This window comes from Fistularia commersonii, chromosome 26 (assembly GCF_037954325.1).
Source record: "Fistularia commersonii isolate RoL2024-O1a breed Wild chromosome 26, RoL_Fcom_v1.0, whole genome shotgun sequence".
In the NCBI taxonomy this organism is placed as follows: Eukaryota; Metazoa; Chordata; class Actinopteri; order Syngnathiformes; family Fistulariidae; genus Fistularia; species Fistularia commersonii.
This window is the reverse complement of record NC_141309.1, coordinates 1012062-1025619: the sequence shown is the minus strand read 5'-3', so window position 1 is coordinate 1025619 and position 13558 is coordinate 1012062. Positions and strand designations below refer to the sequence as shown.

The 13558-nt window shown below is 42.7% G+C and overlaps 1 protein-coding gene across 4 annotated transcripts in view; it reads right to left on the bottom strand.

Annotated features, from left to right (window-relative positions):
- dmxl1 (Dmx like 1) overlaps positions 1–11715 on the bottom strand; it is a 51974-nt gene extending 40259 nt beyond the window's left edge. For 2 of the 4 annotated variants that reach the window (XM_086173410.1, XM_086173412.1), the window contains exons 1-9: positions 11409–11715; positions 9756–9992; positions 8049–8174; positions 4084–4161; positions 3557–3635; positions 3271–3415; positions 3001–3067; positions 2385–2569; positions 271–478 (exon numbers count right to left, since the gene is read on the bottom strand). In XM_086173410.1, the coding sequence (XP_086029536.1) occupies positions 271–478; positions 2385–2569; positions 3001–3067; positions 3271–3415; positions 3557–3635; positions 4084–4161; positions 8049–8174; positions 9756–9842 (975 nt within the window). In that variant the 5' untranslated portion in view covers positions 9843–9992; positions 11409–11715. The remainder of the gene's footprint in view (positions 1–270; positions 479–2384; positions 2570–3000; positions 3068–3270; positions 3416–3556; positions 3636–4083; positions 4162–8048; positions 8175–9755; positions 9993–11408) is intronic. The other 2 variants (XM_086173411.1, XM_086173414.1) reach the window with 1 other exon arrangement.
- Positions 11716–13558: the final 1843 nt, after the last annotated feature.

The following is a 13558-nucleotide window of genomic DNA, read 5'->3' as shown; positions in this document are numbered from 1 at the left end:
AATGTGCTCCACTCGGTATCCCGACAATGTAGTATCAAAGGACCGAAATTAGTAGCAACGGGACGAACCGGAAAGCCAAGTGTTTATTTTTTGATTACAAACAGAGAGGCTTGAGGGAGGATTTCCACTGCAAGTGAGCTGTACAAGAAGTGTGTTTTCCAAAGTTGCAAAGCTGCAGGGCCACGTTCATACACTCTTCTTGAGAAATATTTGTTTTCTTTTCATTAAAACAAAGACATGTTTACTTTTTCTGACCACCACACTGCTTACTTCTTGTGCAGTTCTCCCTTGCGCCTTCCCATTGCAGGCATTTGTCCTTGAAGGGCCAGCGGCGGATCTCAGGGGATCGCCGTGTTGGCTGCTGTTGTTGTTGTTATGGAGACGAGATAGGAAGCTGTCACCCGGCAACAGCGTCTCTGCCCAGAGTCGACACACGCTGTCCTTACAGCAGGTGAGGAGAACATTACTCACGGCACCTCTGCAAATATAGAAGCAGAAAAGACGGTTAACCACAAAGTCCTCATCAGGGAACTAGTTATGCTAATCGTCTCATCTAATGAGGAGAACGCTGACAGACAGAAGGCCACGCAGTCATGCAGGTAGAGAATCCACTTTAACGCTCTGAATGTCCTGACACTGCAGTAACGTGCAAGATATCATTCCTGAAGGGATGCAGGTCCATTTTCACCAAAGATAGCTTTCCTCCACGTCGCATTTTGCTCTGGGCCCTCGTTGGCTAACGGGACGTCTGCCACGCATCTCTGTGCAGTGCTGCAGGAAATACAACTCTGTGCCTACTGCGGATTTTTCTACAAAAACAAAGCCAAGTTTTCCAAAAAATTAAGAGGCCATGCCAGAGAATTATGGGAACGCAGTCTGTCAAAAAAAGCATTGTGAAATGAAGTAACTACAAAGTCATGTATGTATTCATTAATAATGCTAGTAAGTCTCCTCACAAAACTACTGGTTTAATATCTTAATTCGACTGTTTGAAATCGAAGACCTTTAGCAAAGGACGAAGCTGATGTAAACGGCCTTCGGCTTTGGGAGCCCTGAGTGAACTTATTCTTGGAGCGACAAACACGGGAGATTATACACGGCTTTTCCGGCTTGAAGCAGCCCTCTAAAAGAAACAGACAGGATTCTGCTTCTAACAATGTGCCTCGCTCTCTTCAAGCATCCATGGCGTCAGGCCTAACTCTGGTTGAAATACGGGCCACAAGCTGGGTTTGTGCGCACGAGCCCGGGGGTAAAGAGGCTGCCTTTCCAGAGCTACTCACATCTTTGTTGAAACAAAGGCTTCTTCGCTGTCACATCCAAAACGGGGTGGCACTTGGGAAAATTAACCAAAGTTAAAAATCAAAGTTTCCTCCGCAGTAAAATAAAAGTGGACCACTGTCATGTAGTGAGTAGAAATGGAAATTTCTGCGTATGCTTCGACTTCTCCCGGACACGAGGTTACGTCACCTTGCAAAGAGGGTGTTGGAGGGGAAAATCACATGAGAACAGAAAATAGTGACAAATAATAATAGGCGAGTGTTCCATTCAAGGTAATCCAGTTCCTCAAAAAGGGGGACACAATATATTTCCAAACGATGACAGGTATTACAAAGCTTTTTCCATCTCCTTTGTAAAAGGTCCCTCGGCAACGGGTGCAGATCTATCAGAATGAAAGGATGTTTTAAGTACTCATCATTACCAACTGAAAAGGAAATACCAGAAACTGGCTTTTCAATGGACAAGGCACAAATCCTCGGCCTGTATTGACAGCTGGGGGTGAAGGAGGTCCTCTACAGGAAATCACTTGGAGAAGCTCAATCTTGGGACCCAGTTTGTGATCAATTTATCTTGAAAACTGAGAAATATCCCAATCCCCCCCACCGATTATTGTCGGGGTGCTGGATTATAGGAAACATGAGCCAGAGAAAATGAACCTTCCTATATTCTGCAATTGCCCTTGCTGGAGGACATCAGATGGACTTTTTACTTTTGTGCTTCACTCAACACTGAGACAAGCCTATTCCTGGCATACATGATGTAATACGTCAACAGACTTTCCAAGATAGCGTCGAAAAAATACTCTCTGGATGCTGGAACTCTTACTGAAAAGGATGCAAATGATGAAAAAACTAAATGAAATTCAATTAGCGCAGAGGGCCCTGAGGCTGTAGGGATATTAACTTATAACAACATCTCAAATTAGCCTGTCTCAATATCTCCTGGAAATCTTAAAAAGTGAAACCTCTTAACCAGCCGGTCAAACGGGTCTTAAAAAGAAGTGAAAGTCATAATCCTGCAGTGCAACAGATGCGAATCTCGCTGCTGTTGTTTCCGGTAGTTAAGATAAAAAAGGCGGTGAGATGCTACCTTCGCGGTATTCGTACCGTGGCATGTATTTGCTGGTCTTCCTCCAAGAGAAGCCGATGACGGAGCGGGGATGGGCCAGGTACACGAAGGAAAAGGCTAACGCTCCCTGGAAACTGACGCTGGATTCTGGAGGCGTGAAAAGCCTGGACACCCCGGCCTTCCATTTCCCTGTGCTGTACCACACCTTCACCAGGCAGTCATCCTGGGGACGACAGGGATATCAATGGTAACCCACTGAAAAAGATCACCAAAGTACCAAGACTGTTTATTCACGTGTATCTGATAAATGTAGGCAGAGACAACAGCTCAGTGCAATTGATTCAAATAGGTCTGATTTACCGTAATTTCCGGACGATAAGCCGCAACTTTTTTCACGTAAACAACGCTGCAGCTTATATATGGACTTTTTTTTGGGGGGGGGAGGGACTAACGAGCTTCACGCCGCTAAAACATTTACCCTCGTCACATCGGACCGATGAAATGACCGAGAAATTCTGAGTCCGTTCGACTCCGATAACGAAGAAGACGACTGACTGTTTTAGTGCGCAGGAAGAAGCCCGAGATAGCGAACGGCTTATATTGAGGTGCGCTCAATAGTCTGGAAATGACGGTAATTAGGATAAGCTGTTTTACCTGCCCGGCAGTGGCAAAGAATTCACCATCAGGAGAGAACTTCATTAAACTGACCGGAGAGGCTGTCCTGCAGAGAGATTCAATGAGTCATAATTTATTCAAAAAAAAAAAAAAAAATGTTATTTGCTTAAACATTGAACTAGATGCAGATGATTTTACTCGAATTTTATTTTTCCAAAGTGGACAACTCATTCAAATCGATGAGGAACAGACAATTAGAATTATCAGGAAACAACACAGTGCACACATTTTGTACTTCTCAATCCTTACTTGCTCTGCCAAATGCATCTCCAGGCAGAATGGGCTTCTCGTGTGATTGTTTCTGCTTGCTGTCTCCCCTCCTCAGCTTCATCTCTCACCCCATTAACATTGGACCATAACTGGAGGCTGCTGGAGCCCGTTAAGAGGGTACTTCCTGAATATAAGAAAATGATCCATACATTGACTGAGCCAGCCCAAAACATGGATGCTTTGAGTTACAGTTTGCAAGGAAAAAAAAAAAAAGGAGTCATTTTTATTCTTTGTGTTTTGTTATATGCGCAGAAATCCCATGTACCTGTCGGGTGCCACGCCAGGTTTCGTACCATAGACTGCAGCACAAACTGGCCGGTCTTCTGCCACTGGCAATTCAACTTCTGTGCACAAAAGGAAAACAACGTTACCAAGACCTTGCCAGTGGGAGGAACAAATGCCGCACACCAGTCGGGAGTGAAGCAGCTGTCATGTGAGCCACATGTGACCAGGTCACACACTGACTGCAGCTGTACTACCACTGAACTTCTCCAATGAAAGAGGTTCTCCGCTCAGAGCATTCTCCAACTTCCTCTTGCTATTCTTCGACTTCAACAAAAAAAGGATATTAATACCCTACAACGGATGCTGAACTCTACAGTTACGCATATGCAGAATATATACCTGCCTATACACCGGTGACTTCTAATGGAGATTTTGACACATCCGAATAAACAGTATATTTCTTTATGTTTAATATCGGCGGACGTCCTTCGGAAAGAACAAGATCTCCTATTTCTGGAAGATCTGAAGGCGTGCGTGACGGGCCTGCGACCTGAAGATACTACTCACGGTCAATGACGTGTCTTTTTGATCCGGGTGCTGAGCTGGTTCAAAGATACACACAATGCTTCCATAGGAAGCTGCAATCTGTCAGGGGGAGAAAACACAGAATATGAAGAGTTAGATAGGAAGGAATTCAAAAAAAACAAACAAAAAAAAAAAAAAAACAAAGCAAAACACTGGTGATGAATTAAAAAGGAAAAGCTATACAAATACATCTCCTGTAAAACCCCTAAATGCACCCGAAGAGATGTTCTTTAAATGGAAGAAAAAGGCCTGATAAATAATTCATTTGTTTATCCAACAATAAAGACACGAATGACCCTGGAACAAAAATGACAAAAGTGACAAAAATACTTTAAACCTATCACACATTGTTAAGTCAACAGTTCCTCCTCTACTTCTTATGAATGCATGGGTCGAGGCTGAGGCACCTACAACGGGAGCTCCGCTATTGATGGCTGAATGACACATTTCCATGGCAGCGAATACAAATGAGCTTAACAAGGTCCAGATTTGGGATAATACAAAGTAGCTCTTCAACAGGTTGAAGAAAATGCAGACTGAATGAAAAGCACAAAGAAGTGAGTCACGTATAGACACACAAATGGTAACTATTATATCAGGAACTATACATCCTGTCACAGCTCTGGACATTATAGCTGAGATCCAGTAAAAACACTCCACTGCCATCCAAAGTACCCAAAAGTGTCCGGAGGACAAAAGCAGGAGCTTTGAGAGCATAGAATCCTGAAAGAATGCCTCTTTCCAGATCTTCATGCATCACATATCATTCTGTTTTGTTAACGCCGTGAAGAATATGAAATTCTGCTGCTTAACGAAGATTTACTCGTATTTTGTCCAGTCTTTATCTGCACATGCTGGCTGAGCTGATAATGCCTTTCGAAACGACCACAAGTAGACCCGATATGTGCGGATGTGGTCTCACACAGTTCAGTGGAACATGAATATACACTTTAGGGTCGCTTTTAAAAGAACCGATTTTGTTTGTTGTTTATTTTCTTGAAATAACACTTTTTAATACGAGCTTGTTTTTCACAATACATTAAAATGCACTGATGAGGCTGGTGACAGAGAAGTATAAGGACATATTTCTAATAATTATTGGCATGAATGTCCCTTTTTAAGTCCTAAAATAGGTATGGCTACACACACACACGTAGTGGCGTGCGAAACGATGATGTAATTACACCGCTAACACAGATCACCACTTTGGGGCGGACGGACCTCCTGAGCAGTAAAGCAGGACAAGCTGCAAAGATGCCATCTCATGCTGGAGCCATGTGAGTTCCTCTCTAGCCCAAATTAATTGGATTAAACACCACACGAGGTCAGTGAAGGGACTGACAGGATCCCCCCCTCCAATATATCATGCCCTACTGCTATCTTTATAACAACCATTATCTCTAATGAAAATAAAAACCCAGATTAAAATGATGGTCAGTAACAGTGGCCTCTAAATTTAATATTATTGATATGTACAGTCACACACACACACGTGCGCGCTCACGCACGCTTTGCAATACTGCAGTTCATCACATTTGCTTTCACTTCAGCAGGAGGAAAAATAAAGATTGACCTGAATGTTGCGGTTTAAGAAATGGGATTTGTTTTGTTTCAACATCACTGCTTTTGGATGTGAGCATATATGTAATGTAATATGTGATGTTGGAGCCTTCTGGCAAAATAAGTTCCTTCAGTATAAATAAAGTTCTATTCTATGAAATAGAGGTACGGCTCTATGCTGAAAATATTAGAGAAATTTCATTTTAAAATGATACAATCAGAGCCCGCAGATCAGCGTTTCAGGCTGTCACGAGGGATCGCGGATTTTTCAAGCACAGCAAGAAGGTTCCTGGATCTTCCCAGGATCTTTCTGTGTGGAGTTTGCATCTTCTCCCCGTGCATGTGTGAGTTTTCTCTTGGTTTTCTGCATTCGGTTTGGGAGAATCCAAATTGTCCACGTGGTTTAGAAAGAGTGGATAGCTTCACGTCTCTATATGTGGTCTTATGCTCGTCCAGGTTAAAGCCTCAACTCCTGGTACTGGTCACGTGGGGAAAAACTTTTAGAATTCAAGTGTTGAACGTAAAAAAAAAAGGTACATCGTTTAAGGAATTGAAGTGAGTAGTATCAGGAACATTTTTACTCAGGAAATACGATGACCTCCCTATATTCCCTTGTTAGTTATGCAAATTTCATCCAAACTGCAACAATGGTGCCTTCATATTTTCCAAAATTGTAAACAGTCTGGTCTTTCACAGATGAGAGGCTGATAAAGGGGCTCCCAGCGTTCCAGTGTCAAAAATAAGGGCGCTCAGTGTAAGAAAAACTTTTGTTTAATGTCCCTAATTGAGTGCTGTGATGCTTTTTCCCTGCAAAACTGCCCAGGATTTCTCATGGTGTCATCAGCACATGTAGAACTTAGTTCCTTCAGTCCAGAAGATGTTTTGAAAAACATTCACATTTTGGTCTTACGACCTGAAACTAGGAGACGGCGCAATGGTGGAGTGGTTAGCACGCCCAGCTCATAACAACAAAGTCTCCTTGTGTCCGTGATGTAGTGTGTTAGAAAATATTCAGTTAGAAACTGCATCTATATCCTCGGTCTGCTGATCTACAACCAGGCTTGTTAAGCCAATTAGCAACACAATAACACCAACGTGCGGCGAACGTCAAACATCTGAACCTCTCGCTCTGTGATCATCATCCAAACCGGGAAAGTTAATCTAAACAAAATGGGGAATCTGCAACACACACACAAACACACAAGAGTGCGGAACAATTCAGTCAAATCTGTGTGTAATTAGTGATGCATGATATTAACCGACAGGCATCAAGGCCTATTCAAATGTCAGAGGACAAATGGAATCCCAAAATATTGTCCCATATCAGATTTGTATTCATTTGCAGAAATTGCTTTCGAGAGATTATCACAAATACCGGAAACAAAATTCAATGTTCACTCAAGTCCGTCCAAAACAAATAAATGAGAAATTAGGCTTGATGCTTCCTTCTCAATCACGTCACCCTCACCTGCTGTAATTATAAACCGTGACCTCCATAAAAATGCCAGCATTGTCATTCAGATTTTGAATATTTCCTGTTTAAAACAAAGTAAACAATTTCCCTCAATGATAACGCTATCATATAATCATTGTGGAATTGTTTTTGCAAAGCAGTTACACACCGTTGATTACAACCTTGACAGTGTACAGATGGTAACAGATTCAGGTGGAAAACATATTTCAACGTAAAGTATAATGCTAATCTATTACTGTTATGTTTTTTACTTGAAACTCTGGCACAACAATTTCCTTCGGGATTAATAAAGTTGTTCTCATCTCATCTCATAATGCACACAAATATAAATATATACCGGTATATGTACATATACATATATATACACATGGTCCTCACTGAACGACATACTCTGTTAATGATGACTTGGGGTTACGACAGGCTTTGCGATAATATTAAAATTTGCATGGAATGCGCTGGCGTGTATTATAATTGGCTTATATTAACGCAAATATAAATGTTAATGGAAAAAAAGGTAAAATAGCACGGTACAAATGGCCGATATGTATGCAAATACTGTACGGTAGAAACAACGTTTCGCTTAACAATGAACTCCCTTAGAAACAGATCCCTTGGAACGTAACCCCGTCGTGAAGTGAGGACCACCTGTATATGGATAGAAAGATAGATAGATATATAAACTGCATAAAGGCACAGACTCCAGTTTTTCCTCCCAGTTATGGTTCAAGCGTAGGAAAAGCAATATGATAATGTGATGAGCTTTGCCCTCGTGGAACGGAAAAATGGTAAACAAAATGCCAGTCGAGTGAGCTGGATACGCTTATCCTGTGATGAACTCTGAAACAGTTTGAAGGGAAAAGCCTGTGAACAAATACAGCAAACGGAGAATTTAGAAACAGTGCACGATTCCTACCTTTCCCCCCTGCAGTGAGCAGTCCACACAGCCGACCTGGATGTTGCCGTGCTTGGCCCCTGGGATGATCTGCAGCCGTTCGAAGTCACTGCCCAGTATGACCACATCACAACCAGAAGCATAGGCCTATCCAAGCGGTGGGGGAAGCAATATTGAAACACGTCAACTTGGATTCATCGAGAAAGAACTTCCCGAATGGTCTTTTGACCTACGCTCGTCCCAAGGAGAGAGTCACAGCATCAAATATGCCACCATAAAACAGCTCTGGGATTAGAATTTTACACTCTTCACATGAGCGCCAATACAGTGTGACTGTGACATAGGGCAAAGGGGAAGAAAATAGTGTTGCTATTGATCACTTTTCTGAATGGAATGCTACTAGTAACGCTTTAAGATTTTGATTAAAAATCATAAGGTGGTCAGTGGTTCTGTCTTTGTTGCTGCTCACACGCACGCACACACACGCACCTAAAAAAAGAAAGACTTCCTGCAGTGCAGAAAACATCTTTTGCATCGTAATCAAAATGATCAGCTTTCAACATGGCCTACATAAAAAAAAGGGCCAATGCATTTTAGCTACTTGATTAGCATTCAAAAATGAAGCATCTGATTAAATTAGCCAATGATATCATTCCTTCGAGGCCGACATTTCTCATATTCTGAGTTCATCTGAATGTAATAGGTGGAAACGGTTTAAACTGGCACATTTTCCACTCCATTACGTGCCAAAACATCTTTGTCATTTTACGTCCTTAAATGGACCCAAACCATAATTGTGTGAACGGCTGTACTCCTAACCATTCACAGTCCGATGCAAGGCGTGTCGGAGGGCGATCAGACCGACATGTATTTCAGGGTGGCCGAGCGACTCCCGAGCATGATTGTTTTCCCGCAATGATATTAAAGTGAGGTCAATTAGCTTCTATAAGCACTGAATTGAGTAAATAGGTGCCTGCTTTCTCATCGGAACCAACCACTGGCGGGTTGGATATTTATTGGAAACAATTCTAGGAAGGGAGTTTTAATCAAAAATTGATAGAGGGGTGTTCCTAGTGGTCGCTCATAACATTACACTCTCAGGAACATGATTGCGTTTATAATATAAGATTGTTATTTGATATTTTCACTCTAGTACCCATTCCAATTCCCCAGTCATAACCAAAATGACCTGCCTTGAACTATGCTGCGGCTCAAAACACAGAGATTCTGCTTCCTGAGAAGGAGAGGCTACACCAGGATATTTCATTCACTTCAGCATTAAAAAGGCACTGACAGGCAAGCTGGTAATGTCAGGGTTTATCAACGATACAGCATTAATAATAGCTTCAATCCCTTCTGACTATTGTATCGCAGTTCATTATTCAAACAGGCTCATAGCGAGCTCTGAGTTGAGGTGAAAGCTATTCTGACTGCATCATGGTTGATGATGGTTGATGAGGTTATTTTTTTGAAATACATCACAAAATCCAGACAGGTATTAATAGATTACCATCACTGCATTGCAATTAGGAAAGCTCTCTTGACATGTGTCAAAATCCACCCCCCTCCTTCCCAATTTTGCACTAACAATAGCATTCCCCTTAAGAGACACAAGTTTCTCATACGGCACATGTTCCTCTTTGTGATCGGTCTCTTTGACAACCCCCTAGGAAGCGAAGGTCTGTAATGACTGGGTTTAAAATAATTCCAGAGGTAGAAATATTTTACCGTGAATGGCACATTGTTGACACTGCCTACAGAGAAACAATTGTCCCCTGGGTTGACAGCTCCTGTGAGAACCTGGTGGAGATTCATGACTCTTGTTTACAGTCCGCTTGCGTCGTCCGTCCTTCCTTCTCCTCTCTCACATTAGGCTTTCGCGCCACGTGAGATTCATGGGAAACCAGGTGAAGGACGTGGACACCTTCATCCGTACCCTGCGATGCCAAGTCCTTGAACAGCAACCTATACATCGAGACACATAAAGAGAGGGAGGAAAATAGAAAATACCGGGATTACTCGTCAAACCCTGGGCTCACAAGCACCTCCCAGACGTTGACTGACTACAAATGGATTTATCGGCGTGAACGCAAAACACTCTCAGTACCAAAGTTATGATCAGCATGCAAAAAATATCCAGACGCAACATTGTCAGGATCATTTAGAAGTGTAATGTCAATCATGTCAATGCTTATTTGGTCATTTTTCATTCAAATTCCAAGGCGCAGTTTATAAGCCCATTTAGAGTTGAGCAACAATAGATGGAAGAATTAACAAGGGCCTTCGGTACGGTGCAAAAACACAAACGTAAAACCCAGCAGTCCGTCGTCTTTCGTTTCAACTTTTGAGCCTGGAAGGAATAGCTGAACACGACTCCCGAGTACTATCGGCTCGTAGCATTTTCAAAATACAAGCAGATAACGCGTGTGAAACCGCATGACTGAAACTGGCCGTGATAATCTCTTGCCCCCGTCTGACCGTCCCGAATATTAGGAAACAGGAATTTCTTGCTGTAGACTGTCTGGTTCAATCGAATATCTCTGGGGGAGAGAAAAAGTTAAGGATTTGAGTCTAGTTTGCAAAACAAAATTGACCAAGAAAACCTGACTGGTATGACTGGGAGTTTTCAGAGACACTGAATGTTACTAAACTGAACACGGCTTGTTGGGAGTGAATTTCAAGCCCTGCTTTTGAGAAGTAAAGGTCGGTGTCGTGAAGGTAAAATGGGTTGATTGTGGGGAAAAAGGGGTGAATTTTAGGTGAGAATAAAGCAGGAGTCAAGTGCAGGGTTCCACCTTACAACACTGCAAGCCCGGTTCCTCATTCAAGTGAATGGAGGAACTAGCATACGCTTAGCACACGAAGAAGCGAACAACTACTGTATCTATAACGCATTACAAATATATATCTTACTTTGAACTTCGAGTTGTCTTACTCTACAGGGGCGAAGCATTAGCACGACTGAACTGTCATTGGAGGTAAACAAGCCGTGTTTAGAAAACTTTGGGTTAAAAAGTTCCAACGGACGCGGAGTGAAAGCGGTGACGTTGGGCCGCTTCGGCCGCTTCCCCACCGCCACCGCCACCCTCTGCCCTGACAACTCACATGATAAACACGGCAACGCATTAAAACACGGCTTTGTCAACACATCGGGCGAACCTTGCGTTACCCGATTTTCACGCAAACACACAAACGATTGTGGGTAACACTGGTAGCATTAGCATTAGCCTCCACTACTCTTGAAGGCTCGCACGTATGATATGATATGATATGACGGCAACTTAGCTGTTGTCAACTTTAGCTAGCCGTTTTCGAAATGACATTAAAACAACATAAACCCCGCCGCTGTCGAGACGCTACATTTGGGTTTAGCCCGCTCACCTCCCGGTGCTTCTTCGTGCCGCGTTGCGCTGATATTACATGAAATTGTGTTCGCTGTCAGGCTCCCTCCTGGATGAATGCGGTTCTCCGGGAAAGGTTAAATGTTCCAGATTTGGTGGATGCTAGCTAACGTTAGCTTACACGAGCTAATGAAGCTCCCCGCTAGCAAGCTCCGGGCAGCTAGCTTACAGAGCGGCTGTATTCAGTGCCCGCGAAGCCCCGCTTTACAAGACAAATACATCATCATTTCCAAAAAAACGCAAACCATAGGAAGGAGCCAACCTCTTCCCAAGGTTAGCAAATAAAATGCTTTTCCCCGTGTTGAAGATGCGTCACGATAACGAGCGTTGCGCCGCAGGGCATTCTGGTCCTTGTAGTCGTGGGTCGCAGAGGACGTGCAGATTGAACGCAAAATGTAACGTTTCGGCTCATTCAAAAATGCACAAGAAAGTTATTTACATGTTGCGAGTTGCTGAGAGAACACACTCCCACGTCCACGCATTCTTTCGGATTCAGGGACGCCAATTGTTCGACGGAAACTTCAGAAAAGTAAGAATGCTCTGATGTAATTGAGAGTGTTTCCAAGCACGCAGGTTAGCATCACGGACTGACGATGGTGCTAAACTTCTCTTCAGTATTTCAGAGCAAAAAACATATAAAAGAGAGACAAAGATGCTGGTCAGTTAAATTAGCATTCATTTTCTTACAGACTAGAAAAATAAAACAAATATTATGCTCACCGGTCATCTTGCAGCACAAGGATTGATGCAGGTATGTTTCCTCCTCTTGCTCTATTTTGTAACCACCTGCAACTTTCTACAGTGATATGGACGCACAACAGAAGAAAACACATTTTATGATCTTTTTCAGTGTTTATCAGACTTAGAAGGCTATAATTCTGCTTTGAAATTGCCACTTTGAATATTTGCATGATGCATTTGTTTGTCCCACATGTTAGTTCCAGGGTTAACATGAAATGATCCTTATTTAAGACAAATACAGGATCATATTTGTAAACCGGTGATGCTGGGATTTGACGGGTTGATGTCTGATTTGTAAAGTGACTAACAATTTCGGGTATGTCTAACACCTATCCAAAAGTTAAAACTGGCAAAAACAGATAAATGAGGTGTTGTATAATATTTTGCACTGTAATTGTGATTCTTGAAGTTGTATTCTTTTAGTCAGAAAGTTAATCCAGCAGCAGTCAAATGCTTAAACGATGCAAATCACTTTAACTTTCAAAAGATGCTGAAAACACTGCATAATTCATTCAAATGAGCCCTTTAAGCTTGCATTCCACTGAACATTCTGAACGTGGTCTGCAATCGATATGGCAGTGTGCGGAAAATGTTTCAAAAATCCAAACTGTCAAGCAGCATCAGGTAAGTCAGACGACGAGACGAGCGGAAAAAAAATCCAAATAATATGCTCTTTCTTTTAAAACAATGTATTTTGAAATGATGGGAAACGCATGGACTTAGAGACGACGGTTCACCAGAGCGAGGCACAAGAGGGCAGTGTTGAAACATGCAGAAACTGGAGGTGGAAAGGCCGTCCTATCTGTCAAGATGACACAAATGAGACCCGCCGTTTGAACCCAGCCCATTGTTTCAGTCGGAAAGTGCTCTCCTGTTGCAAAGGCCGCGCCGGCCGAAATGATTCGGCCACTCGCTTTAACACCCGAGACAATCATGTGTTTTCCACTCCTCGCAAATCTACGTCATCGTCGGCGTCCAGGTCCCGCTCCGCGCAACATGACTGGAGTCCCAGTTTAATTTGAAGGTTGGATCAGTCCTTCCTAATGCATAATCCATGAGTTTTTATTTTCCCCTTGAAATTTGAGTTGTCTCTTTGAAGTGATTCGCGGTATTATTATGCTGCGGTTTGACGAGTAATAATGTTGATGTCTTGTATAAGCTGTAATTACTGGATCTGGAGGTAGGAGGCTAATGCCAAAATGGGCTTGAAGTTTCAGTGTGGCCATGCTTTGATGTCGCGTGGGTCCGGGTGGGGGCGGCGAGCGCCGCCGCTTTTCCACGGGAAAAAAAAAAAAAACACCCACAAGCTGTTGAACTTTGTCTCACAGACCGACTCATGAGCAACAAACCATAATGAGGCATAATGGTGAAATATAATAGTAATAATAA